The sequence below is a fragment of the Fusarium mangiferae genome (assembly GCF_900044065.1).
Source record: "Fusarium mangiferae strain MRC7560 genome assembly, contig: FMAN_scaffold002, whole genome shotgun sequence".
Taxonomy (NCBI): domain Eukaryota; kingdom Fungi; phylum Ascomycota; class Sordariomycetes; order Hypocreales; family Nectriaceae; genus Fusarium; species Fusarium mangiferae.
The window spans coordinates 202,106-227,988 of NW_024573922.1; the positions used below are offsets into that span (position 1 = coordinate 202,106).

At 47.6% G+C, this 25,883-nt stretch overlaps 11 protein-coding genes and 1 non-coding gene across 12 annotated transcripts; 5 read left to right on the forward strand and 7 right to left on the reverse strand.

Moving 5' to 3' along the window:
* Positions 1-456: 456 nt before the first annotated feature.
* On the forward strand, positions 457-697 carry FMAN_06721 (uncharacterized protein; the record flags this gene model as incomplete). The annotated part of the gene is made up of 2 exons (XM_041826462.1): positions 457-520; positions 576-697. The coding sequence occupies 2 exons, from the start codon at positions 457-459 to the stop codon at positions 695-697; spliced, it is 186 nt and encodes a 61-aa protein (XP_041677523.1).
* A 331-nt stretch (positions 698-1,028) lies between these two features.
* On the reverse strand, positions 1,029-5,953 carry FMAN_06720 (uncharacterized protein; the record flags this gene model as incomplete). Its single annotated transcript, XM_041826463.1, has 8 exons — positions 1,029-2,017; positions 2,095-2,203; positions 2,254-3,064; positions 3,115-3,463; positions 3,521-4,330; positions 4,387-4,822; positions 4,878-5,464; positions 5,521-5,953. The coding sequence occupies 8 exons, from the start codon at positions 5,951-5,953 to the stop codon at positions 1,029-1,031; spliced, it is 4,524 nt and encodes a 1,507-aa protein (XP_041677524.1).
* A 379-nt stretch (positions 5,954-6,332) lies between these two features.
* On the reverse strand, positions 6,333-7,464 carry FMAN_06719 (uncharacterized protein; the record flags this gene model as incomplete). Its single annotated transcript, XM_041826465.1, has 5 exons — positions 6,333-6,606; positions 6,662-6,953; positions 7,009-7,223; positions 7,275-7,323; positions 7,374-7,464. 5 exons carry the CDS (start codon positions 7,462-7,464, stop codon positions 6,333-6,335), a joined length of 921 nt encoding a protein of 306 aa, XP_041677525.1.
* A 549-nt stretch (positions 7,465-8,013) lies between these two features.
* FMAN_06718 (uncharacterized protein) lies at positions 8,014-8,917 on the forward strand (the record flags this gene model as incomplete). Its single annotated transcript, XM_041826466.1, has 2 exons — positions 8,014-8,119; positions 8,181-8,917. 2 exons carry the CDS (start codon positions 8,014-8,016, stop codon positions 8,915-8,917), a joined length of 843 nt encoding a protein of 280 aa, XP_041677526.1.
* A 332-nt stretch (positions 8,918-9,249) lies between these two features.
* tRNA lies at positions 9,250-9,321 on the forward strand. The gene has a single exon. It is a non-coding gene; the product is annotated as a tRNA-Arg (tRNA).
* Positions 9,322-10,271: 950 nt separating this feature from the next.
* On the forward strand, positions 10,272-10,733 carry FMAN_06717 (uncharacterized protein; the record flags this gene model as incomplete). Its single annotated transcript, XM_041826467.1, has 1 exon — positions 10,272-10,733. One exon carries the CDS (start codon positions 10,272-10,274, stop codon positions 10,731-10,733), a length of 462 nt encoding a protein of 153 aa, XP_041677527.1.
* A 394-nt stretch (positions 10,734-11,127) lies between these two features.
* Positions 11,128-12,782, reverse strand: FMAN_06716 (putative cytochrome P450 51 (eburicol 14 alpha-demethylase); the record flags this gene model as incomplete). The annotated part of the gene is made up of 3 exons (XM_041826468.1): positions 11,128-11,196; positions 11,246-12,307; positions 12,360-12,782. The coding sequence occupies 3 exons, from the start codon at positions 12,780-12,782 to the stop codon at positions 11,128-11,130; spliced, it is 1,554 nt and encodes a 517-aa protein (XP_041677528.1).
* A 1,605-nt stretch (positions 12,783-14,387) lies between these two features.
* On the forward strand, positions 14,388-15,581 carry FMAN_06715 (uncharacterized protein; the record flags this gene model as incomplete). Its single annotated transcript, XM_041826469.1, has 1 exon — positions 14,388-15,581. One exon carries the CDS (start codon positions 14,388-14,390, stop codon positions 15,579-15,581), a length of 1,194 nt encoding a protein of 397 aa, XP_041677529.1.
* A 169-nt stretch (positions 15,582-15,750) lies between these two features.
* FMAN_06714 (uncharacterized protein) lies at positions 15,751-16,623 on the reverse strand (the record flags this gene model as incomplete). The annotated part of the gene is made up of 1 exon (XM_041826470.1): positions 15,751-16,623. One exon carries the CDS (start codon positions 16,621-16,623, stop codon positions 15,751-15,753), a length of 873 nt encoding a protein of 290 aa, XP_041677530.1.
* Positions 16,624-17,348: 725 nt separating this feature from the next.
* FMAN_06713 (uncharacterized protein) lies at positions 17,349-18,406 on the reverse strand (the record flags this gene model as incomplete). Its single annotated transcript, XM_041826471.1, has 2 exons — positions 17,349-17,989; positions 18,040-18,406. The coding sequence occupies 2 exons, from the start codon at positions 18,404-18,406 to the stop codon at positions 17,349-17,351; spliced, it is 1,008 nt and encodes a 335-aa protein (XP_041677531.1).
* A 589-nt stretch (positions 18,407-18,995) lies between these two features.
* FMAN_06712 (uncharacterized protein) lies at positions 18,996-20,385 on the reverse strand (the record flags this gene model as incomplete). Its single annotated transcript, XM_041826472.1, has 3 exons — positions 18,996-19,501; positions 19,551-19,991; positions 20,046-20,385. 3 exons carry the CDS (start codon positions 20,383-20,385, stop codon positions 18,996-18,998), a joined length of 1,287 nt encoding a protein of 428 aa, XP_041677532.1.
* Positions 20,386-20,632: 247 nt separating this feature from the next.
* On the reverse strand, positions 20,633-24,438 carry FMAN_06711 (uncharacterized protein; the record flags this gene model as incomplete). Its single annotated transcript, XM_041826473.1, has 4 exons — positions 20,633-23,823; positions 23,876-23,989; positions 24,036-24,250; positions 24,302-24,438. The coding sequence occupies 4 exons, from the start codon at positions 24,436-24,438 to the stop codon at positions 20,633-20,635; spliced, it is 3,657 nt and encodes a 1,218-aa protein (XP_041677533.1).
* Positions 24,439-25,883: the final 1,445 nt, after the last annotated feature.

Consider the following 25,883-nt stretch of genomic DNA (forward strand, 5'->3'; position numbering starts at 1 on the left):
CGTAGTATATTCAGTATCTCTCACACCAATGGCTAAAATCTGTTAAAAGGGTGAACAATAGGAAGATGTTAACAAAGTAGCTTACTGCCGATGTTGGCATGTAAACTCCTTTCTTTATCGGACCTTTGTTTGTATCTGAAGGGCTGCTCTTTGTGATGCTGTTCTATTCTTGATTCTTGTCTTTGCCCAACCTATGGTCTTTGTGTGGCTTTAAGCCATGAGGTTAAACAAAGGGATCACAGTCTATTCATCACCTGCGGAGAATGTCTTGAAGATCATTGCAGTATAATTAAATACTGATCTCTCGTTGCATATTACATCAACTATTATCGCGAACTGTTCTCTATACATCATTATCAATATTCGTTACTTATAATATCTACAAGGGTATGTTGAAACCCTCGCGCCTGTATCCTCTTCCTCACTAAAGGCATTGGGCTAACCCTTCTGGTCTAGATGGCTACCGTTTTCGATCTCAAGCAAACCTGTGCGAGCCTCGAGGCTCTTGGTTGCCCTCAACGTGAGTGACCATTCCCTACCATTATGACTCTCTGACTTATCAAATCATCTCCTAGATAACCAGATTATCATCCTGCAGACTAAGGCATACAGTGATCCTGGCAAGCTACTCACTGGGCATGATCTCTCTGTTTACAAGGAGAAGAGAGCCCTGTTGGCAGTGATTAAGAACTACTAAGGCAGGTTCCATTACATCACAAATGGTTTCTGTCGTTTCTGCTATTTGCTGGAGTTATGGTATATAGGATTATTGTGTGTATTGGCTGTCTTATAGACCAGACCTGAAAATCTATCAGAGTTTTATAATCTACTAGAATATCACCTGCTATGGAATAAAATGCTTGACAATTGACTTGCTCTTAGCAACCTAACATCACAAAAGCAGGACTAGCGCCTCACTTCCGTCATGTAGTATTCGTATATGATACGTCTATCATAACTGTCGCACAGATGAGTTGCTTGACAGGCCTCTGAGCCCCGTGAATACCAGCCCGGGAACAAGCTCCTCACTAAGCCTTTGTGTGGAATGCAACGGCTATCGGGATCTCAAGCCACTTAACTATAGCCGTCGCATTTTTGTCATCCTGGTTCTTCCGCAACTCCTCCTTTGCCAGCTTCAACGGCGAGATCCCCTTGTTATTCTGCTTCCTCACGTCTGCACCATGTTTCACCAGCCACTCTACCGCTCCAACTCTCTTCTTAGTCACAGCATGAAGCAACGCAGTGCTTCCATCACTGTCGGTCGCGTCTATGTGCGCCCCGCGCTTGACCAAGTACTCCATGATAGCGGTCTGCTGACTCTGAGCTGCTGTAATCAGAGGCGTGACGCCATCGCTGCCAGCTCTGTCAAAATTGAGGTCCCTTTCCTCGACAAAGTATTTGATGATGTTGAGTTTTCCTTTTTCGCATGCGATGATGAAGGCATCCCAACCCGGAATACCATCTGCGGAATCGTCATCACACTTATTCTCAACGAGGTACCGAACAACTTCGAGGTGGCCTTTCCCTGCCGCCATAGTAACAGGCGTTCCCCCAGTGCCAAGGAACACCGGTCTCTGCGCGCAAATATTCGACTTAGCCCCTTTCTCCAAGAGTATCTTAACAACGTCGAGATAGCCGCCGCAAGCTGCCCAGTTGATAGCACTGCCGTCGCCAGGGAGAACACCCCAGCCAATGTCCATTAGTATGTCCATATCAGCACCGCGAAGGAGGAGAGCCTGAACGGTATCCAATTGTCCTCTGTGAGCCGCGCAGCCAAGTGCAGTCCAACCGCCATGTTTGCCATCAATAGGAACTCCTTGATCAAGTAGCTCCAGCACTTTCTCTGTATCATTCTCCGTTGCTGCTGAAACCAAGTTCTTCATGGTGTTGGCATTGTCTTCTGTCGATTTGGGCCGCTTTACGGTACCTGCCACTGTAGATGGTACTTCTCTCGTTGTGACCTTTGTAATAGCCGGTAGCTCAGCTGCTGTTGTTTGCGTTAGACATGTGTTCTGATCTGAATGTTTGAAGACAGCCTATTAGTCGCGCTGCCATAGTGAAACGAATATGCAACCAGTAATTGGAATGACTTACCTTTATTTACTCCAGCAGGTGGATCGCGGTTGCTTGTATTGCTTGTCATTTCTGCCATTGGCACTGACGCTGGAGAAGTTGCTTGATGTTCGGCATGAGTGAATAAAGTCTAAGATAGTTGTTAATGACACATTCTAATAGCGTTGGTGTATTACCAACCTTCAAAGTCATCGGGAAGCCGCTAATAGTCGTTGAATGCGTAGCCCCAAAGTTCACATCAATGCGAATCGGCTCATCAAGATGCTGGTGCTGAAATTCAACTGCAAATCGAAGTGGTTGATCAACAGGAACTCTCTTGAACTCGTACACTTTTCCTCGAACAAGGAATCTCAAAGTGCGAGATAGGAGCTCTTTGAAGCCATTATCATTCGGCATCAAGCGACAGCAGATGGAGCCGTGAACTACTGCGACGGTACCGTGTTTCGTGATATTCCCGAGCTCAAAGAAATAGAGGCTTGCTCGAAGTTTGTCAGCCATAAGATGAAGTGCGTCCACTTGGATAATGCCAGAGGTTGCTGAGAATGGTGAGATAGAAAGCCTTTCATGGAATTTTACTTTCTTCGCCGCGGTTTCCATGCTCGGAATAGCATTTACATCGTCAAGAGCCGGCTCAGTGCTCCCATTGAACTTCAAGTTGAATCTCGAAGCACGGTCTAGTATATGCTTATCCTGGCTGGAGCGAAACCTGTCCCATGCATCCTCGCCATTCATGGTACTAACGAGGGTTGAGAAGAGATGAGCAAGCCACTTGGGTATGATGGCGGTTGAAACTGGCTCGGTTGCTGGATACCTAGCTTGCCCCGATCCAATAGATAGGATTGCGTCGTAAGTAGGATCCTTCCATATCTTTCTGGATTCGTTAAGCGCTACTTGGACGGGATTGTTCTCTTTCAGGCCGCCGTCACGACATTCATGTCCAGCGTGGGAGACATGTTCGAAGTACATAGGAGCAGCCGAAGTACAACGAGCACTAAGATACTAGGTTAGCCAAGCCCCAGAAATCGGATCAAGATATCTTACGCTTTCCAGAGCGGAATTTTTGAGTACAGGTACCGATCTTTACCGCCTGTATGATAATTGGCGATCAGGTGACAGTCTTCCTTAGCTGTTGTCGTGACTGCAACTCGGCATGAGCTGTTCAATCCATAGAGGGACTTTGGATCTTTGTCCCCAAATGCCTTCTGGAGGACCGTCTCTAAAACATCCGTCTTGTATATCGAACTGCTGAACCATCGGGCGGCCCAACCAACGAATTGAGACTTTGTGAGTGGTTTGGACTCGAAGCCTTCTTCACAGATGTTTCGGAACAAACTTGTGCACTCAGCAGCACTTCTTCGTTGTACACCTATACCAAGTGCGATGATGCCACCTGGAAAAGTCAGGCAGACGCTCTACACAACTTCCTCGTCTAATTTGTGAAGCTTACCTGTACTTGTACCAACAATAAGATCGAAGAAACTCCCAATCGGAATTCCAAGCCCGATCTCTTTCTCCAAACGGTTCAAGACCGTCAATTCAACGACACCCCGGACGCCTCCTCCATCCAGCGACAGAACACGAAGACCGCAAAGTGGCGGTCTGATGATAGTGATGAACGGCCACTTGTCAGATGATGAACTATCACAAATTATGCAGCTTTGATGCATAACCCGCCCCGGATATCGCTTTTCCACAGCGGTATCATCGAAATCTTCCACGCATGTTTCGCAGATGACATGGTGGCAGGGAAGACCATATTCTGGTCTTCCGAAGAGGCAACCGAGGCAAAATGCTCTACGACTCCAATAATCCGCCAAAAAAGACAAAACCCGCTTTGGAAGTGTTAATAGTTCTTTCCTGGAGTTATCATCGGCATGGAATGCTGGATAGCCACCTTGTCGTCTCAGGGCGCCAATGTTCCAACGATGATGAACAGCGGCGAGGCGTCGCCAGTCGCAATGGTTGGAGGGGCCACTTGAGTTGATCGCTCGCATGGTGGCGTGAAGTGCTGACTCGACCGCGAGCAGAAACTTGGCAGAGTTAAAGTCACCAACTACAAAGTTGCCATCGCTCAAAAGATCGCCTGATGCACTCTGGTGGCCTATAATATGACCCGACTTTGTGTTTACGCATTTTTCGCCAGAGTCGGGGTCAATGTATGCGCATGGCGATTTATGATCCAGGAACTGACCGATGGCCCGTGTGCAGATTGCTTGGGTGTCTTTGTTAAAGACGACGGAGGGTAGGAGCACGATATCTAATACAACAAGATAAAATGTCAGTCATTGAAATAAAGAGGCTAGAGTTGCATACCATCCTTGTTCGCACTCAAGGAGTTCCTCAACAAGCTCGTCGCGATAACAGCAGCCGTATCATTGAACCGCGCCTCCATCTTATTATCAAGCGACAAGCCAAGGAAATCCGAGAAGTGACTCTCCGTTGTATCCGGAACCGATATTTGCCGCCGGCACTGGCCAAAGTCGAACGGCTCTGAGCTTCCAGATGCGAGATGGGCGAATGCATAATGCACTACCTGTGACATCTGCGTCGTGTCGAAGCGGGTCCAGGACTCGGCTCTCTGGGCCTGAACGCGCTCTGCATCTCTTCTGACTCGCTTTGCCAAGCAGGTGGTCTGGTTGATGATTTCTAGACTAGTCCCGAGAGATCCGAAGCCTTCGAGTGGGATGTAGTGAACGTATACCCTAGAGAAGCTCCTTGCAAACAGCTGCCTCATTGTCTTGTCTCCATGCTAGAAGTGTGTTAGTCCAATGAGGCAGTCTTTCTGATTAATTGAAGATGCGAACCTTTTGAGCAAGTTCTCGAAACTCAGTGGTCTCGCTTATCTCCTTCTCAATGGCCTGGAAGAAAGCATCCGTGACAACTTCATAGTCATTCCCAAGCCAAGCCTCATTCTCCAAAGTAGGCCCGTTAAGAACGATGATCAAGGCAGGTAGTGCATGTTGATTGATGATGTTCTGAACACCAACCTTGCTCCAGTCCAGAAGCCGCAAGGCAGATTCAGCCCACGCTCTGTGGTTTCTGGTGACATAGCAAATGACATCGCTGAAGATGTACAGAAAGCGAGGATAAATTGTCTTGACAGCCGTTCGTCGGTCCACCGGCTTGCCATCCTTGGATTCAATAAGGTATCGCTGTCCGTATCTTGCCCATTCAGTCTGATGCTCTGCCGCAAGAGGTTCAGTCCCCAGAAGGCCTTCGCAGTCTGCATAGAACATTGGTGCGACAGTACCAAAGGTCGAGGGGTCAAGGTAAAGATTGACCTCTCCAGTGGTCGATCTAATGGCAGAAGATCCAGTCTGGGCTCCAGGAACTGGGGCGTCAAGGGGATCAAAATCCAATGCCCACTCGGAGTCAAAGATCAGACTTCGGACTGCATTTCATTATCAGCCTACCATGAGATTGAGGTGAAGAATGGCGGGAACATACTCAGAGTTGACTTTCCTGCACCAGTATCACCAACAAATGAGCAAATACTGGGATACTGTCGCTTGGGGCTGTGCTTATCAAAATGAAGGGACTCCTCCAAAAGGCTCGATAATCGCGTGGTCTCAACCAAGGTCGCAATACGATCCTTGCGTCCAGGTGGTGACGAGATATGTAGGCCGAACCATTTACTGGTCTCATCCCTCTGGAAGTCCGAGGCGGGAGAAAACGAACTCGCGATGTCAGAAACTGCTCCTTTGATCTTATTCCATTTATTCTCGGTTTTCTTCGAACCACCGCGTTTATGGGTTGGGTTGCGTTGTAGATGTTTCTTAGAAAAACAGTATTCGCAGAACCTTTCACCACAAGAGCAGCGGACAACGCCTGGCCTTTCTTCGCACTTTGCACATAGGTCGTCGTCCATGATGAAATACATGCAGAATTGAGCTGCAGTAGAAAATGAGACTTGAGATTGAGGGAAATGCTATCGATTGTTGTGCCATGATCGGGTACTTCAAGGCTTTCTTATCATTCTGGTTCGCACAAGGCTCTATAAGGCGATTTTCAGCCGCAGTTCCAAGACACGGCAAAACGCCCGGCTACAGGTCACTAAAAAGCGCTAACTGAAATAAAGACCAATAGTTTGGTGCTAGTGCTCAGCTCAATCTTCTGATGGAGGGTTGCAGTTTGGCGCTGTCCAACCAGTGACGGGTGTTGCTCAGCCGACTTTGGTACTTCCAACGTGTTACTTTTACCCCTCCCTGGGCTGAAAGATGATTGTTGTGTTCTAGACTTTTGTACATCTGCAAGCCGTCTCACGGGAACAGCCCAAGGTCAACCGGGGCATTTCTCATTTGATCCTCCTGTATCTCCTGGATCAAACTTTCAGGATAATCCTCGATATTGAGATCCATGTATCCACGAGGAGCCCATTTCCGCGCGCACACAAATAGCGTCCTTCCGTTGATACTGGTATCAGACAGGATCCTCAGCGCGCACTCACCAGCATCGTCAGCCGTTGCGAACTCAACTCCTGATTTCTCAACTTGGTCGAATTGATCTTTGGAGAGAATACCAGTTCGTATGTACCTGCAGAACGAATCAGTCAGAGGAACGAAGTGCCCCGGAATGAAGAGTGATCTACCATGGCGCGATGACGTTCACTCGGCTACCGTAGTAGAATGCCATCCTTCGCAAAGCACGCATTATTCCGCGGACTGCCCACTTAGTACTGCTGTACTCTAGAGATCTGGGAACATCGAGGAAACCTGCACCTGAACTGATGAGTATCAAGCAGGTATCTTCTTGGTCCTTGTTGACTTCGGTGCCATTTTGGGATATGAAATAGTGCATGGCTAATTTGGTAGTATAAAGCGAACCCTTCAGGTTCACATCAATGGTCTGCAAGTCTGGCTTCTGAGGTTCCTGGTCTTTTCCTGCGCAAAATGGTATGAGAGACTGCGTGAGGCACGGTAGGTAGAGAGTTCTTACCATCAAAAGTGAAAGTCTGGTCTTCTTTCGTCATCCCTGCGTTGGCTATCACGTAGTGAATCTTGCCAAAAGAAGATAGCTGGGCGGCCTCCTTGAACAATCGAACTTGATCTTCCCAGACAGTTGCATCGCACGTGATGAATTTCGCGCCAGTCAATTCGGAAGCCAGTCTCTCGCCAGATTCGGTATTCTTATCGCCGATTACAACTTTGGCTCTGATCCGTATTAGCATTCATAGCTTGTAGAGTCTTATGGATTGCGCGTACCCTGAGCTGTGTAGGGCCCGTACATAAGCCTCCCCAATGCCATTTGCGCCTGAGATGTTAGCTAACCTATACTATTCCCTGAATTTCGGCGATACTGACCTCCAGTGACTATGGCAACTTTTCCAGCAATTTGACCTTTTTCGAAGTCGATATTGCAGTTTACGGGGGGCGAGATATAATATGGAGGCATGCTGGAGATAGATTGTGTGCGTATCTGTAAAATTATGTCAAAGCTCAAATGTTATTGCTTTGGGCGCTGCGAAGGTGCTGGCGAGCATAAGTTGATGAAATTTGGGTTACAGAGCTACTGATCTACCATGCCATTGAATCTTATACATCAATTTCTCAGTAAATAGCCACTATTCGTCATATGCCCAATGCGGACTTATGCGAGTTGATGATATCGTCAAACCTCAAGCTCTTGCGACCCTCATCGGACCGACTTCCCCGGCTATCGAACTCATCCAATGATGAGCCCGATGAATCAAACTATACCCTTAGTAGACGCACTAATGCAACCTGCTGACAGAGTGGAGTTAGGCATTTCCGTTCCGATTGAAGGCTTCACGTGCATGCCATGATGACGCCTCCAGATGCCAGCAATTTTCTCCCCTGATTTATCCCATCACTTCTCAAAAGGTATCACATAATTCTCTCATAATCAATCGTACACATCGATCTATCAGCAGCCGGCATATACACCAGGATGTCTGATCCACAAAAGATTGCCATTGAACCAATGGCCCAGCAGCTCCTTGTCCAGAAACCTGGGGAGGACTGGACCGGGGTCACTAGCACTGCACAGCGGCGAAAGCTGCAGAACCGGCTGAACAAGAGGTCACAATGTGAGTGCACCCTACTAGCCTGCTCTCCGAGAAAGATTCTTACATATTGTTTTCTTGGCAGATCTCAGAAAGCGTCATCAACAGGAACAAAACCGGCTTGCTTCCAATATCGTCGGCCAAGCTGGACTACCCGCCGAATCGATGCCATCAATAGCACTTGCTCTGCAAGGTCCACCAGATGCCATGTTTGAAGTCATCCGTCGAACATGCGAAGTTTATGAGAGACCTGATAAGAGCGAAAGAGTATTCGCCGTCGCGTGCAAGACCTATATGGACTATACCATGAACGCCCCTCGGATATCGCAACTTCCGCTTCTCATTAGTCTCAACGTTACTATAGCAGTTGCCAATAACGCTACAATACTGGGATTTGACCGGGCGCTTATGTGCATTGATGAAGCTATATCGCCTTTCAACATCAATGGGCCTTTTGGTGCAGATTATAATCCTCCAAAGGCACTTGAGCCTACAGAGGTGCAGAAGACGGTGTTGCATCACCCATGGCTCGACATATTTCCTTTCCCTAAGTTCAGAGATAATGTGATCCTAGCGGCGGATGCGGAGTTACTGGACGATGGCGAACTGTGTGAGGATATATCGGAGATCAACTGGGAAAACGTTGAGAAGCCAAGTTTGATTGTATGGGGAGATTCGTCTGTGCCGAATTCCTGGGAGGCGTCGCCTTGGTTTCTGAGGAAATGGGGTTGGCTGCTTCAAGGCTGTCCTGAGCTTATAGAGACTACAAATAGATGGCGGCAGAGTCGAGGGGAGAAGTTACTGAAGTGGAATAACGAGTAGTGTAGGTACTATTATAATATGAAAATAACAAATGTGCTTTCTGAACGGCTTTTGGGTGCCATTTCTGTTATGTTCAAGAGGTAGCGAAGCTATCCGCACTCTGCATTAGTACAGCTACGCCGCCAAATATGTATGTATGCATTATTATGCCGTGACAGAATTGTATGGCAAGCCACTCTCCAGGGTTAATGAACTTAAAACCGTTCGATCAATTACGAAGTTGACATGCAGCTTTGACAATTTGCTCGTTCTATGGATAAGAGCATCGTCGTCGCGAACTCGGTGTCGCACAGAGAGGCTGTTGCGAAGCTGGATGCTCAACAATCGAATACGGTCGTGTGGCCCAATGGCAAGGCGTCTGACTACGAATCAGAAGATTCTGGGTTCGATCCCCAGCATGATCATATTTTTGCCCTCCAGTAATTGTATAGTGCTCCACTTAGTTAGTCCATAGGCTGATCCCGTTCCAAAAGCTTCACTTACTAGACGGTCCATATCCTTGTGGTTCTCAGCGCATACCTGTAGAACTTTAATAATGCTGGTGATAACTTTTCACAGGGGATAAATCTCTAGACTACACGTCTAAGCGTGGTGCGTCTGTTCCGGTAGGGATAGGGTTATTTTGAGCCGTCACCTGAATAGACTCACAGATACCATCGAGGTATATTGGGTATGTTGGTTCAATCATGATGTTAGGATCGATATTTGAACTACAGAATCAAAGGGCAGTTTTGAACTTAGAGTTTATCACAGAATGGAGGTTCTTATTCCCGTCAACCACAGGTCTTATATGCCACACCGAGGTTACAAGCAACATGCCATACACAGATTAAATTCCCAAAAACAAAGACTAGAAGCATAATCCTGCAACTTGAAGAGGCATCACCATCTTCGACATACTAAGCGCCAAGTTTCTGAAAGTCAGCAAAAGACTCCCATTCCACAGGATAGAATCCAGGGGCCTAATACTGAATCGAGTCACAATTGAAAGCCTATACTATCGTAAACACATTTTCCCATACATTCATTCTAGGATATGGTAAGTGTCGAGTAGTGGAGAATTAAAGAACTTAGACTAGACGGTGGTTGTAATGATGCCCGGGTATACATAAGCTTACTTCGCCAATGGCGGTGATTGGATGACTCGGTTTTTGGACGGCGGTAGGCCGCATTCCTGCGGCCGTAACCCCGGTCTTGGCTTATTGATTTTACTGTAGGTCTGATGTCAGCTTACACCTAGATTCCTACAGTATTTAGCACCGACCCCTCCCCAGACAGACAACACTTCCTCCTCTCAATACACAACACGCTCAGCAATTTCAATAGCGTCTCTAAAAACCTCATCAGAACTATCATGGCAACCATAAAGTCTATTCCATCCTTATACCGCGGTGTATTCACCTGGGTCGATCCTATTGTCGCTTCCGGAACAGCTTACGCCCTCATCTTCCAACGCGACTTCATGCTCGCACAGCTTTCCCCGCTCTTTTCACCACGAGTGGAAGCCTATGATCCATGGCTATGGCAGGTCGCAGGAGGATACGTGGTTATTAGCGCCATGCAAGGTGGTCTTCTACGTTATACCAACGATCTAAACATCTGGAAGATCTGCCAGGGGGCTGTTTGCGCAATGGATCTCATGATCCTTTGCAGCATTTGGGAAATGAGAAATCCGCCTCATAGTTGGTCGATGGCGACCATGTCGGCGAAGGACTGGACCAACGTTTACGGTACGGCTGCTTTTGCGCTTATTCGAATCTTTTTTATCCTCGAAGTAGGCTTTGGAAAACCGACCAAGAAGGTGCATTCATCATAGACAAGGCAGTGCTTGGCAGGCTGGAAGGTACTGGTATCAAATCAGGCATTCTAGCACATTAGCTAGTCTCGGCCTGTGTTTATTGGTTTTATATACTACATCTTTCAGTGTACGCATTCAGGATATGCACGGCATAACTGGCACGACCTCCTGGCTGGCCATCTTCTCTCTCGGGTATCGAGACAGATACTTAGTTTCTGATGCAGTGGAAAGGTATTAGTGAGACCTTCTTTAGTGCACTTGACGCCAGCTACTTGTTTACTATTCTACTTTCTGGACGCCGTCCATGGCACAGCTCCAGGTTCAGGAGGTAATAGGATGTGATGATCCAGCCGAGGACTTGCTTTCTGCTATACTGCGCCATACGTAGTTATTATATATCACTCTAAAGCTTCTAATCAGTCTCCGTGTTGCGACGAGTCCATCGGATGACGGCTGGGTTCATGGGTCGAGAAAACATTGACTAGATCTTTGATTAGGAAGAACAATTTAGTACCAGGCTGGACTCTTACCGAATAGTCAGGCGCAGGAAGAGGTGCCTTGGGATCAGGCTGCTCAATATGAAGCAGTCTCACAAACGTTGCAACAATGGTACCGAGTTGCGCATACGCATAGTTCTCTCCAACACAGCGATGTCGTCCCGCTCCAAAAGGCAGATATGGACTACTGACAGACTTGTTCATCGTCCCAAAGCCATAATCGACTGTCTCACCATTCTTGGCGTCATCAAGAGACTCGATCTTATCCCAGCGATGAGGATCCCATTCCATGGGTCGAGGGAAGAACTCCTCAGATCGTGCTTGTGTACCAGGTGAAGCAAGGAGTGTATGTGATGGCGGAACAACCCAGTCTGTACCAGCAACTCGCATAGGCGACTTGACCTGTCGAAGAATAGAGTGAATAGGACTGTGAAGACGTAAAGTCTCCTTGATAACCTGTCCATTCAGCGTCAATTTCTGCAAATTCTCCCACGTTAACGGCTCTTGCGGTGATCCCAAAACCTCAATTTGTTCGTCGTACAGTTCTTTGACCAGATGTGGTTTATGCGCTAGGTTCAGAAGAAGCCAAGCACCACTCGCAGCAGTGTTATGTTGTCCACCCATAAGGATAGCAATCAACATCCTCGCCGCATGATGATCCGGCAAGTCCTCACCGTCCTTGTACTTAGCATTCATGAGTGTCCAAACCATGTCAGTCTCATCACCTTGATCCCCAATCTCACGACGTTTGCGAATGATGTCGCTGAAAAGCTCTTCCATTACTTTACGAGCGTGATCGCGACGGAAGTTCTGCGGCAAGGGCAGACCGGGCATGACGAAGTTGATTGGCTGGAAACCGTCATCGAGGTGGCGGTAGAGCGTTGCGAAAGTGCTGTCGAACATGGAACGGACTTCGTTGCCGAGAAGGGAGCCGGCAGCTGTGTAGATTGTGATCTCGGCCATTACTTCGGTAATATTGACGACGCCGGTTGTTCCTTTGAAGTAGGGTGAGGTGTCGACGTAGTCTTCGACTTCTTTGACGAATTTGGGGATGTAGCATCGCAAAGAGTCAGTCGTGAGACCAAGCTTGAGAAGCTACCGATGAACTATTAGCATGCCTTTCTTTCTATGGTGGACGTCGACTTGCCCTTTTCTGATCCATGAATCTAGCATTGGAGCAATCATAAACAACCTCCTTCCCAAAAACAGGCGTCGTAAGTTTACCATACACATCCTCAGCATTAAGATCCGCATGCTTCCCATTCAAGATGAAGTCATTCCCCTTTGGACCCAGGAAAACAGTCGTCGATTTTCCCAGCAAGATAAACGTGAAACAATCTCCATACTTGGCTTGACAATCGAAGAAGAATTTATACGGATCGATTCCATACTGGACTGTGCTGCCGATGAGTGGAAAGATGTGAAATACAACGGGAGGGCGGTGAGGATTCGGGAACCATAGCTGCTTGATGACGTTGGTGATTGTCGCGATAACGATGATGAGAAAAGCTGTTATCGGGACAGAGAATGATAGCGGAAGAGACCGCCAATTGCTGTAGAGGGCTTCCATTGATGATGCCCTCACTGCGTGCCCGCGATGAAAATTTGAAGGCTTTCCCAACAAAAAGAAATTGCTGGTCAGCACTATCGAACGATTTGCGACTGGAGCAGGTGATAATGAGTCAGCCTTATCGGAGCCCTCGGCAGATCATCTTGTTCCTGAGAGAACAGCGCTAAGATGCCCCCCTCATCAGTGATGATCCCTGTCGCGAGGGGTCGATTGGCTATTCCGTACACAGATCAGCCTGACCAGACGAGTTTGCATGTTATACATATGCCGATTGTCGCTTCGAAACTCTAGAAATTCTCTTGATACGAGTGCACTTCGAGAACTCAATGACAATGAGATAACCTTGGTGATGAATGAGGGACTGAGGGAGGTATACTTGATCAAAGTTAGCCGCTGTGCGTCAGAGCCGATCTGCACTCTCCATTGGCCATATATGTAGCAACGATCCGCTTCTTGAATGCATTGCTACAGATGTTCCTGGTTCAAATGTATGGGTCTCAAATAGTCTTGTGATTTGCTACATCGAAAGCAAGATGGATACTGTTGTCCGTCTACTGACTTTATATAATAAAACTATGCCAGAGACAGTGTAGCAAAGCAGTCAACGCCTTTTATTCTCAGTCTCATTTCTTTCCCACCAAAGCTGGTTTTCAACTCATTATCATATTACACGAGACAAAATGAAAGGCACGCACTCCATCATAAATCCCGCCATCATGTACTGGGGAACTCCAGTCGCCCTCATCACCACTACTAACGAAGACGGCACCGCCAACATAGGTCCAATTTCCTCAGTATGGTGGCTCGGCCACCGCTGCCTCCTAGGCCTCGCTTCAGGGTCCCAAACTACCCTCAATCTCTTCCGCACCAAACACTGCGTCATCAATCTCCCCAGCGCCGACATGGCACACTACATCAATCCCATCGCCAAAACCACCGGCACACCTACCGTCCCGCCCGGCAAGAAAGACCGTGGCTACACGCACTGCAAAGACAAGTTCGCTGCTTCAGGCCTCACTCAACAAGCCTCTGATCTTGTGCAGCCGCCTAGGATCTCAGAGTGTCCTGCGCAGATGGAAGCTGAGCTTACGAATAGCATGGATTTGATGCAGGAAGTGCCGGACCGGAAGGGCCGTCTGGTGGCCATTGAAGTCAAGATTCTCAGGACCCATGTTCGGCATGATCTGAGGATGGAGGGGTATGCTAATAGGATTGATCCTGATCGCTGGAGGCCGTTGATCATGAGTTTTCAGGAGTTCTATGGTCTTGCGCCGTCAAAAGTCGACGAGTCGAGTCTCGGTACTATCGATGAGGAAAAGTATCGTCTTATTACACGCTCGGATGTCGTGAAGCAGGGAGGAGATATGGATACTTTTGACAGTGAGGCTGGGCAATAATGCCAAGGCGCCCCTCTTTAGCGATCATCCCTGTCAAAAGGGCTCGTGTGACCACTAAATCAGCCTGTCGATCTGCCTGTAGGCAGGTTTCACAGCACAGCCGCAGTGGACCTAGAACATTTTAAATAAATGCCTCGGTTCTTCATTTTCAGCTCTCAATAATTCCTCCTTTGCCTAAGCTTTCGATTCTTATGATCTATTTGTTGTGATGGACACCGATATATGTCCAGATGGTGATACGCGCACCGAGAAAGAGATGGTCGTCAAACTCATAGTCGCCCATTTCACAGCCATCGTCGCCTTCTGCAACTGGCAGTCCCTACGCAATGAACGTCTCGACACCATCGAGCCAATTCTATTTCTTCTATCGCCCTTGATAGTGATTGCACAAACAACTCTCGGTGTCATAATTATCATCATATCCTTCATCTACGAAGTCGCTTGGTCTCCTAAATCCTTTCAAATCCACTTTGAAACCTACGCGCGACGATGGAATACGCTATTCGGAAAGAAACCCTCACCACCTTGGCGAACACCAACGGGCTCATTGGAAGCAAGGCAATCTCGCTTCGGAAGTGCTTGGATGCGACTTGGAAGAGCGATAGCCATATTCGCAACGCTCTTCCAATTCGCAGCTACCATATTTCTCCACCAGCGCCGGAAAGATCTACATGGCTGGGAATCGCTTACGGTTCTTGATCATCGAACCTTCGAGCTATCCCTCGGCGGCGCCGCTGTTTCGATTCTATCTCTTGCGCTGCTTCTCAAACTTCCGGGCTGTGGACAGATGCCGGAAACTTTCTACATCCCAGAGTACAAACCAGATCCCGCTGTTATCTTCTGCCGCGGTGATTCGCGTCGTTGTCCGAGCTGGTATCAGATCCTCTACGCTTCAGATATTGGATCCGCAACATCAGCTGCGACATGGCTAGCCTGTGTTCTATCATCAACATACAAAGGCGAATCTATGCCTTTTAACTTCCTGTCTCAGCTCTACGAAGGGATCTACACAGAATTCACCCGCGTATTCTCGCTTCAGATTTCATTGCCGGTATTTTATCTGCTCGTCGCAGCCTATTTCGCAGCATTCTTCACTATCCCGAACCTGTATAAAGGACCAGGGTTTCAGAATCTGCATACTCTCTGGACCATTATACCAGCTGTCCTCGTGGTGGTGGCCGTTGTGCTTGTTTTTTTCTGCATGTTTATGCTCATGATTATGCCAGCTGTCATGGTTCTAATTCCTTCTCTTATCAGCGGGCCCGGGTCCATTTTTACGATGAAGGGGTATGAAACTCGGGCGATGTTTTCGCAGCCCCCGTTTACACCGCTGATGAATGAGACTGATTGTCTTTTGCTGTGGAAGGATCCTGTGGCGGAGTATTTATGGTCTCTTGTATAAATGTTGAAGTTGGATTGTCTGTATAGAAGATAGAAGTCACTGCATGTAAAAGTACTTATCCTGTGCCATTATTTCACGTACTCTAGTTCAATTACATACTCTTTCTTACTATCCTAAAAGTTTGAAGCTCAAGAATTGGAAATGATTGACCTCTGTTCTCTTAATATGACTATCCACACTGATACACTGGAGTTTCGGTATGCCAATAAGCATACAGATTCTTGTTCCCCTTGCGATCAATCCTTCGCTGTCTCCGACTCTCCTCCTTCTGAACTTTTTCCGTAAATCTGTGCTGAGTGACGATCAATGATCGTTGCTCAGATGCAGACAGATGCATCAAAGCGTTGCGGTCGCCGGCACTCATATTTGCGAGTTGATATGTAACCGTAGCCTTCTGCCGTCTTTCTCGTCTCGATAGTAGCCTTGTATCGGAAGTATCCGGTACATGTTCCTCGTGCATAGGAATTTCCTCATCGACTTCGACAGATGAATACTCGAGTTGAGATCTAGGGGTCCTCTTGCGCTCGCGCACCTGGGCAATTGATGGCTCAACTTGTGCTGATGACTTTTTAGAGATGAGACGTCCAGAGGGCAGGCGGATGGAGTCCTGGTCAACCTGTAGCGGCTTCCGGCTGGGTATCACTTCAGCGCCCTCAAATTCGTCCTCATCGTCTTCATCCAATGCATCATCTTCCGTATGACGATCTTGGCGTGAAAAGTCGTAAAAATCGGCAAACTCTGATCCTTCCGACACGTCGAACTTGCAATGTCCTTTACCCATCATATGCTGCTGCACAGCTTGAACTGTAGCTCTGCTTGTCCCGCAGTGTATGCATTCTCGGTACTCATAGATAACAAGGTGAATATATCTGAATAGTGTCTCGAGATCCACCAACAGGTGCTGTCTATAGGGGACGAAGAGGCCGTGTGAAGTTTGCATGTGAATGATGCTTTCGGCTAGCGTCGGGTAGACAGAGGGACAAAAGAGGCATTGGCCTGGCGTGAATGATTGAGGAGCTGGAGCAGACTCGTTGATAGACATGATGTATGGTGTCAAAGGGCTAGTTTCTTCGGATAAGAGTAGGCTCATGGAAGGGGTAGTAGTTGTTGTAGTAGTGGTGGTTGTTGTTCCTAGCATGAGACTGAGTAGTCGAGGGTTAAAAGAGAAGGCTGGGTCGATGCTTTCTGAAGCTTAGGACTTGTGAGTGTTCTTGTTGATTGTGTTTTAATTACTGAATATGATGGGTAGAGCATGCAACCTTTATAGAACTATCCATTGCCTTCCGTATTCTCGATCCTTAGTGCAGGTCCAAATTTGATCAATACGATTGGGCAATGGAGGTGAGTCAAAGGAATGGACCTAGGCTCTTTTAGGGTAATCGTCCTGATGATTCATAGTGATTTGTTCCCCCGCGGGGCCGAGACTCCGGCTCTAACAGGACCATGCTCAATCTTGGCTGAGAACTGTTAAGGATGATGTTGCTCACCTGCGCCACCATGAATTTTCGGACGCAACTCCACGGGGCCCCGGACCCGAAGAGCGAGAGTGCGAAGTATCGCCATACCCAAGCCTGTATAGAACTAATTGAGTGCATATCAAATTAAATCCCCGGTAATAATTAAAGCCATGTAGTTTAGTGTAAGAAAAATTGTAAAACCAGTACTGTCATTTTTGCTAGGTAAAGAACATCCATTCAAATTGCGTCCCTAATGCAATCCAAACTCCTATACTCCCAGTCATTCTTTTCCATCACGAACCTCTTATCACTATTCCCGGATCACTCTCTCAAAAGTCGAGTCCACGTGAGCCTGGACCTTATCAGCCATCTTTTCCCTCAATCCAACCAAAACCTTCTCATTATCCGCAGCCTCACTCTTATTATCAACCAAAAACACACCACCAGCAGATCGAGCCGCCCTGCTCAAACCCTCGGGAATCGGCGTCGCCGCGTTCTCAGTCTCCTCAACAGTATACCTCGCATTAGTCGCATAAAACAACGCCCTAGCACCAACATCATCAGGACTAGCAAAGAACAAACCCCCAAGCGGTGTAACAATCCACCGGAGCAAAAATCCAATAATACCACTTGAGCCACGAGAAAGCAGTGGTGTAGCTGTAAGACCGGGGAAGGCGTGCACGAAGCTGATCTTGGGGTTTTCTTTAGCGAAGCGCTCGAGAGTAAGAGTGAGCATGGTGGCTGCTTGTTGAGCGGCTGAAGCGACGCCGAAGTTGCCTGGTTTGGAGAGATCGAGATCATCTTCGATAAGGAGACCTTCTTGGCCGCCGGCGAGAATGTTGGTGACGTGAGGGTTTGGGCTGTTGTTGAGAAGAGAGAGGAAGACTTGGATGGCTCTGACGCGGCTGTAGAAGCGGGTTGTCAAAGAGGGCTCTAGCTTTTCCTTGGTTTCTGGATATTGTTAGTCGACTGAAAAGACAGAAAAGTTGACTTGGGCTCACCTTTTCGACCTTCAAAGGACATGAACCCGACAGACATGAACAAAATGTCAATTTTGGTCTCTCGCTTAGCAATCTCCTTCATCGCCGCATCGGCTTCCTTGACGAGAGAAACATCGCGCTCAATGAATTCAATCTTGGCGGATGGGTTACTTTGTCGCAGTTCTGCGATGAGAGGTGTAGCGGCTGAAGTGCTTCGACCAACGATGTAGATTGTTGGCGATTTGTTATCGGTAGCGACGGTGAGCTGCTTGATTGTGCTGCGACCAATGCCGGAAGTGGCGCCGAGGAAAACCGCTGTGAGATTTTGAGGGAGAGATTGGGGGAGGACCGATTGGTTGGATTTCTTGATTGTGTTGATTGCGACCATTTTGGATGATGTTAATTGATGTTGTGAATATATATCGTTTGATTGAATGGGTAGATGAATGTTTTAAGAGTCAAGTTGTTGTTGTTGGTGAATGTTGATGAGAATGTTGATGATGAGATTCATTTCGACAAAGATACCCCTCACTTTAATACCACTTCACCTGCACTCATCATTGTCAGAATGACAATGATTGTCTCAAAGTCAGCCCTATTCGCGGGAATCGGATATCCGTCGAACAGCGCAAGCACAGGGAGTCTAGCGCCTGGGGAATGCCGTCAGAAATGTCAGCTTCACTTGATTGGCTGCGGGAGAATCCTTTCGGTTTTCTTGGCGTTTCCCGAGATTTTAGTGCGTCATGATAAGCTTGTGATTGCTGACTACCCTGATCTCCCCCGGTGCTGCGGATATCCGAAAAATCATTTTACGGATATTGAAGATATACCGGGACAGAACCTCTTTTGACGTGCGCCAAAGTGACAGTCCTTGATGTTCGGCGTTAATCTAACGTGGATCTATCCATTTGTATCCTTGTTTTTCGTATTTTCCCAACAGATCGAAGAAGCTATCTACTACAACGTCAAGGCCTGAACTATGGTGTACCTTCATCGTCCATACTATTCCAGATATCAAAACCATCATGCTTCATCGGCTTATGCCATTTATCGTCTTTAACCCCCCCAAACTTCAACTGTCCGCACGGCCCATTGCTGAAAGTAAACCACGGCGCAGTAATCGGATCCAACACCTGCCAGTCGGCCAAGTACCTTGCGTACAGCGGTTGCGCCCCATCCATACACTGCCGGATGTTGATGGTAAGGTATATATAGCACGAGTGCGGCACTTCTCGTTTTGCGCCGGGGGGTCTTCCCCAGAAGCTGATGCGGCAGTATTTGCGCTTCATGCACTCGTTACAGCAGGCGATTGCGTCGCTGACTTTGATTTCGGTGGGGTTTACTTCGTGGTTTTGGCGCGAGAATTCCTTGATCATGCGTTTGTCTGACGGATTATCTCCTGGCGCCCAGGAGAGGTAGTTGGAACTGCCGGCATCGCAGACTTGGTAGTGCGTTTCCTGGGGAATTTGTCTTTCCAGCGTGACTTGAAGCAAGTCAATACTGTAGGGAGTAACATATGGTTTCGTACTTACCCTTCTCATCAACGGTGACAGTTTTGGTGGCGTTGATAACTGCCGTCTGGATGGGATAAACAGTAGTAGTCACCGTGCTAGCAAGGCCAGGAGGATATTTAGTCTCATTGATAGTCGTCCAGACCGTCACTGTGCATGTCGCAATAGAAGGCCTAGGAAGTGTTGGTGACTGCGTTCCGAAGCTGGTGGTGGTCACAGTCCTCTTTATCGGCATATTATCAGTGCATATTACTGACAGAGTATGTGAGAACAGCTTAGCGTCTAACCCGACCGTTGTAGTTTTCTCTTCTAGTTCAGAAGATATACTTTCCATGCTATCTCTAATGGCGGTAAATCCAGGCCGTCTACCAATTGTCGTGGTAAAATATGTCGTGGTCGTGACGGTAGTCCTGTTCGTCTCCGTCTCCGTCACGGTTTCTGTTCGGTTGACAAAGCTCGGCTCTTTGATAAGAAGTCAGCTGTGATAATCAAAAGTTATGCATTTACTATATGTACTGGTAACTGTGATAGTAGCTATTTTGGCTTCAGGGTTTGCAGTCACGGTAACAAGCTTCGTGAATGTCGCTCTGATGGTCGTTGCCGTAGTGATACCCACAGTGCTGATGGTCTTGTCGGTCACAGGTAACCCAGTCGGTCGGGTTTTAGACTTGCTGATGTTGAGAGGAACAGCTTGAATGATAACTTTGTCGGTTATGGTTATCGTTTGAGACCTGGTTGTCGTGCTGGTGCAGATGACATCGACGGTACTTGATCCAAGAGACGTTTCGCAGGGACCATTGGCACCGCTTCTTGTGCTTAGGGTGAGAAGGCCCAGGAGCAGCCAAAAGGCTACCATGCCGTCGAGAAGTGTGGAACGGTCGAGAATAATTGAAGGATCTCAGCGTGGGGGGTCAAGAGACGAGCGACTTACTGATGTACTCCTCTATGACGCACTCTATCAGTAAGGTTTTGGCCAAATTTATCATTGACGAGATATGCTTAATAAAGATTGCGTTGACTTCAAGCCTCTTTACGCCGTAACCTTACACCCACTATCTTGGGAAAAGCAGCAAATGTGGCAAAACACCTCTGATAAGTGATATCTAATTACATTGTTCCATAACATCCAGGCTTTGTGCAGTCTCTTGATCATTCTCCACCCACCCCGAATCCATCTCCTCGTCCTCACTTGACAAGTTGCTTTCGCTGCCATCGTCCCGGTCATATCTGATTTCCTCACAACGCTCGCAGTAATCATAATGGATTTGCCTCTGCTCCTCAGTATAGTGATAGACGCACTGAGTATCGCTGTCATGGTACTCGTCACAACAATACGCCCTGATGCATTCTCCGATAGGATAATCAGCATCGGCGTCGACAAACTCCAACTGACGTTGATTTTGGTCACACCAACCGCAGTTCTTCTTCAACCAGTCAGCCGCAGTGCTATGTGCCCTCTGCTGGGCAAATGCAACAGAATTGATCAATTGTTGACGACCAGGACCCGTTGTAACAGCGCCATGATGCACCAAGAGTGCCAGCATGTCAAGTCTCCCGTGCTCAGCCGCCCCCTCCAACGCTGATCTGCCAAGTTTGCCTGATCCTCGTGCATTGATTCTAGCACCGAGTTCAATAAGCTGTCTTGCAAGTCCGATATGACCGCCTATGGCGGCGAATTGAAGAGCAGTTGCGCCTTTTTCGAACGCTGGTGGGGCATTGATGTTTGCTTTCTTTTCAAGGAGGTATACTGCCACTTTCATAAGCCCCATTTTTATCGCGCGCTGCAAAGGCGATGTGCATTCCCTTGTGGAGATATCGTATTCATCGACATCTGCTCCCTCCTCCACTAAGTATTGCGCTAGATCAAACTTTTTATGTGTGATCGCTCTCCACAATGCTGTTCCCAATTCCTTGCCGTATTCTGTGGCATTGCCGAGTCCGCAACTAAATTCTTTCAACAGTTGCAAATACTCAGAGGAACACGCACTGTGTGCAACAACGGCCCAGCTCACTGTATCCATCTTACAACCACGGCGAAGGAGCTCTCCAAAACCACAAGTATTCCCTCCGGAAGCGGCTAGGGCAAGAGGACTGCCCACGCTAAAGCACCGATCAGTGGCACGACGCCAAAAACCAGCAACCCAACCCCCCCCTTCAGTCACAGAATATACATCACTGGCAAAAATATGGTCAGGAATCCTTGCCAAACTCAATGCTGATGGGTCGGTGAATCGCGCGAGGAGTTTGTCTAAGATATCAAGCTGCCCTGCCCTAGCAGCCAAGCCCACGGCGGTTCCTTCCACCAGGTGACAGCTTGTCGGCTTATGAGCTCTTTTGAGAAGGCTTCTGACAAGAGCCCAGTCACCCGTTCGTAGAGACGCACAGAAGGGTCCTGCATCGATTGGAAGCTCTTGTGCTTCAAGAACGTCTTGTAGGGTTCGGTCATTCTGTGCCTCTATTTCGGCCTCTAGGCAGCCTCGTCCCGTGTCGTCAACATCGTTCAAGGTCCCACCGTTTTGTAAAAGAAATGAGACCAAGGACCATTCTCGAAGATAGATGGCTCTCACAACTTCCCCACCAGTGAGCCTTGCTCCAGCCTGCATAAGAAGCTTAACAGTGAGGAGGCGTTCAAAGGCTCTGTCTTCTAGTTTCGAGACGTATTCATCTCCATCTTCAATAAAATCGCTACTCAAAGCACACTGGAGCATCGTATCACCCTTTTCATCCACATCGTTTGGATTGCCGCCAGCCTCGAGTGCAGCTTTGAGACATTCGTGAAAGCAAAGCCTTGAAAACGTAGCCATTTCGCTACGAGGTATAGTGGCTCCATTCTCTATCAGTGTCGGGACACTGAATTCCAGAAGATTAAAATCAGATACTGAATGCATGAGCACGGAGAGGATAGGGGTCGGGTGTCCGTTATGACGGTGAATAAATTCGTGGTTGTCGCTCAATTTTAAGATGGTCGAATCTTCACCGTGGTATTGGCCGATGTTGAAGTAATCATACAATTGGATGTCGTGGGTGCAGAATAGAGCATTGGGGTCGCCTCCGTATTCGATAAGTAGCTTTACTACTTCCAAGTTTCCAAGGATAGCCGCGACAAGAATCAGCGACGCTGTTGAGCCTCCATGGCGTTCGAGAATATGTTTGCATACAGTTGGATCGCCCCCGACCACTACTGCCTGTAGAGGTGTAATGCCCTCTTTGTTACAAGCCACTTCGGAAGTATGCATAGCGTCCAGTCGCAGCATGATGTCATGATGTCCTTCATAGGCCGCGGCTATGTAAGCATCTGCTAGGGCTGAAGGTGATGGTTGGCCATTTAGTGAAAGGTGGTCCAACATCAAGTTCGCAATCCTACCACCGGCCTGGACTGCCATCATGAGAACTGACGGACTTGCAATGTAGCTCACACTAGATTGTAACTCACTTCGGTCTGCTGCATGTAACCATGAAGACTCATAGTTTGTAACGTCAATACCACAATCTAGGATACTGAGAATTGCTTCTTCATCATGCAGTTCGATAGCCGCACGCACCATTTCATCCTTGTTGAGAAACCCATGCTCAAACAGTACGGCCAGAATTCGCAATTTTCGAGAGTCAGAACACGGAGCATCTAAGGCCAAGTTGACAAAAACATCTCTCTTATCACTGACGTGTGTCCGATCCACTCGGGCTTGGAATCGGAGAAGTAACTGAATAAGCTCTAGACAGCCGGCTCTGGTTGCCTCCTGGATCGGAGTACATAGAGTCGTCCAGATTCGGTCATTCATGCAGCAAGGGTAATCCGGATCCAGTCCTAATTCCAAAAGCGAGGTGAGCGATTCAAGCCCCCGTGGCTCTGCTTTTTTGTCATATCGTGAAGTTGCCTTGTTGATCTCGGATTGGAATAATTTCTCCAGAAATGATTGAATGGTAGGGCTCTCGTTCCGGAGCTTGCTGAAGTGGGCTCGGAGCTCTATGTTGGCTGTTCCTATAAGGTCGACAAAAAAAGAGAATCGCTGGTCTGTTTTCATTGAATTTGACACCATGTACACCATAACCTTGAAACATTCGGCGCTGGAATCAGAGGCCGAACCAGTGAGCAGGTCTTGAGCAGTCCTGACGTGCTCTTCAGGATACCATTCAGGCATCACATTACTGATACCTGATATCAGCTTGGATAAAGACGTCGATTCCACATCTGTGCCATAAGGGGCCAGGATTGTCATCAATGAAGAAACAATGTGACGAGAGTCGTCATTCTGCTGAATTATCATGTCTTTGGGTACGATAACGCTAATCGTATCTATTCAACAAGCGTAAGCTAACTTGGCTGCCCCGGCCTTATGATGGCTTACCATTCCAAGCATCTCGCAGACGGAGCCACGGCAAAGAAGAAGGCCAGTCGAAGGTCATATACAAGGTTGGTGGAGTACAAATGCAAAGTTGCAGACTTGTTGGAGATGGTGGAGCTGTTATAGTCGTTAGCGCTGATCACTAAGTACAAATGTTTCGAACCTGTTTCGAATCGAGCAAAGATGTTTGTTTCTCGATGACGATTCGTCTCTTTTGTGACCTTTGGCTTTTTCAATTTCCTGCCACAATGTATGACATCACTGTCCTTTCCCTCTTCTTTGCGCTTGCGAATCTTATGATCAATGTGCTGCCATGTCGCTTGGTCGATGTATTTAGAGAAGTTCCAGCTCTTAAGTCTAGCTTCTAGCTGTCCTTTCCTATTATCAAGTCAATAATCTTTCCATAAAGTCGACCTCTAAGATACATACGTGGCATGTAGCCCTTGAACTCTTAAGAGAGTGATTAAGTCTTTGAGTGTTGTATCTTTGACTAGATACTCATACCTAATCAGGCTCCTGTGCTCCAGCCATTCCCCCTCGCTTGGCTGAGATTTCGTTGCGCACATTAGGGTGATTTGAGAGCGATAATGCTGACTGCGGGTATCGCTGACTCTTGTACGTGCCCAACGAGACTCTGCGTTCCCAGTTCTGATTCGTCTAATCCAGAATCTGGGGGACGTGCAAAGCTCGTAAGCCTCATTCCAAGCTTAGCGCTTAGCTTAAGACCCCTTTATTGGCTCTGCCCAGAATCTCGTCCGGGGGGGGGGCGTTCTGCATGAAGCTGTGCGACTTCAAAATGGGGTCTCATTCGTCAAATCCATAATCTTGCGGGTCGCAGCTCACAGCTGAACAGTACGTCACAGCACGAAAACAAATCAATTGGATTAATCCAGAATCTTGATCCACAGTAGGCGGCCTGACCTGATGCGACAGCACAATGACATGCTGCTAGAACGCGACGAATGCGTTTCTGCAACTGCGCCTCGTGAGATTTGACGAAATACAAGCTCTTTTATTTGGTGTCATTGGCATCTTTATTTGCAAATATAAATTAAGCCAGACCGCCATGGCCTGCTTACGAGAACTTTTTAAGATATGAGTGAAGATTTCTTCTGTAAAGATTGTTTTTTTTTATAAACTTCCTCCAGACCTTTCGCAAAATGAAAACCGAGATCATTATCGCAATCGTCGGCTTAGTGGTTGCTCTTCCGCCGACCCTATACGCTCTACATTCATGGTACCGGAGACACTCTCAAATTCCAGGTGGGTACTCAAAATGATATCCGCATTCTCGACAGAGCTAATCCGAGCCTTGATGCTTGTTCTAGGGCACCCATCTCACCAGGCGCATCTCTCCAGACGCTGTTCAGAACTATTGTGCTCCGTAACTGAGCAAGGCATTACGCTGGCACTACGGGTTGAAGACGGTCTACCAACTACCTCGCGAGAGCCAATTCTCAGAGTGTCCAACCCTGGCATGGCATTGAGCTGTTGAGTTGCGTGGGTATATGGTAAAAAGACATCTAGATTAGACCTTAGAACGTTCGGCCAATATGCCATTCAATCGTCATCTCTTATGGATGATAGGCATTCCTCATAGACCGACGCGTACATAAATACTCTTACTATCACTGGCGCATTTGTGACCTTTTTAGAATGTTATCGCGAAAACTTGCTGCAAAACATTGTCGGTTAGCGTCGGGATCGACATACTTATGCCAAAAATAGTTTCATTGCTTATCAAGCGATGATTATCAAGCTGGCCGGACCTGCAGGTGATGCTGAACCATTTAAGACGAAGAGAGGTATCTACTGGGACTGCGGTTATGTTGAAGCAACTTAGAAGATAGTTGCACGTCATGGCATCCTCAAGAAATGATCCCAATGCCCACTCACAGGGTATGACACTATCTCCAAAAAGTCAATTTGCGGGGTCAGCATGAGTCACTTGCGCCCTTAAGATGATATCTTGATAACTAATAAATACTTTTCATCAGCCCACAACCTCCAC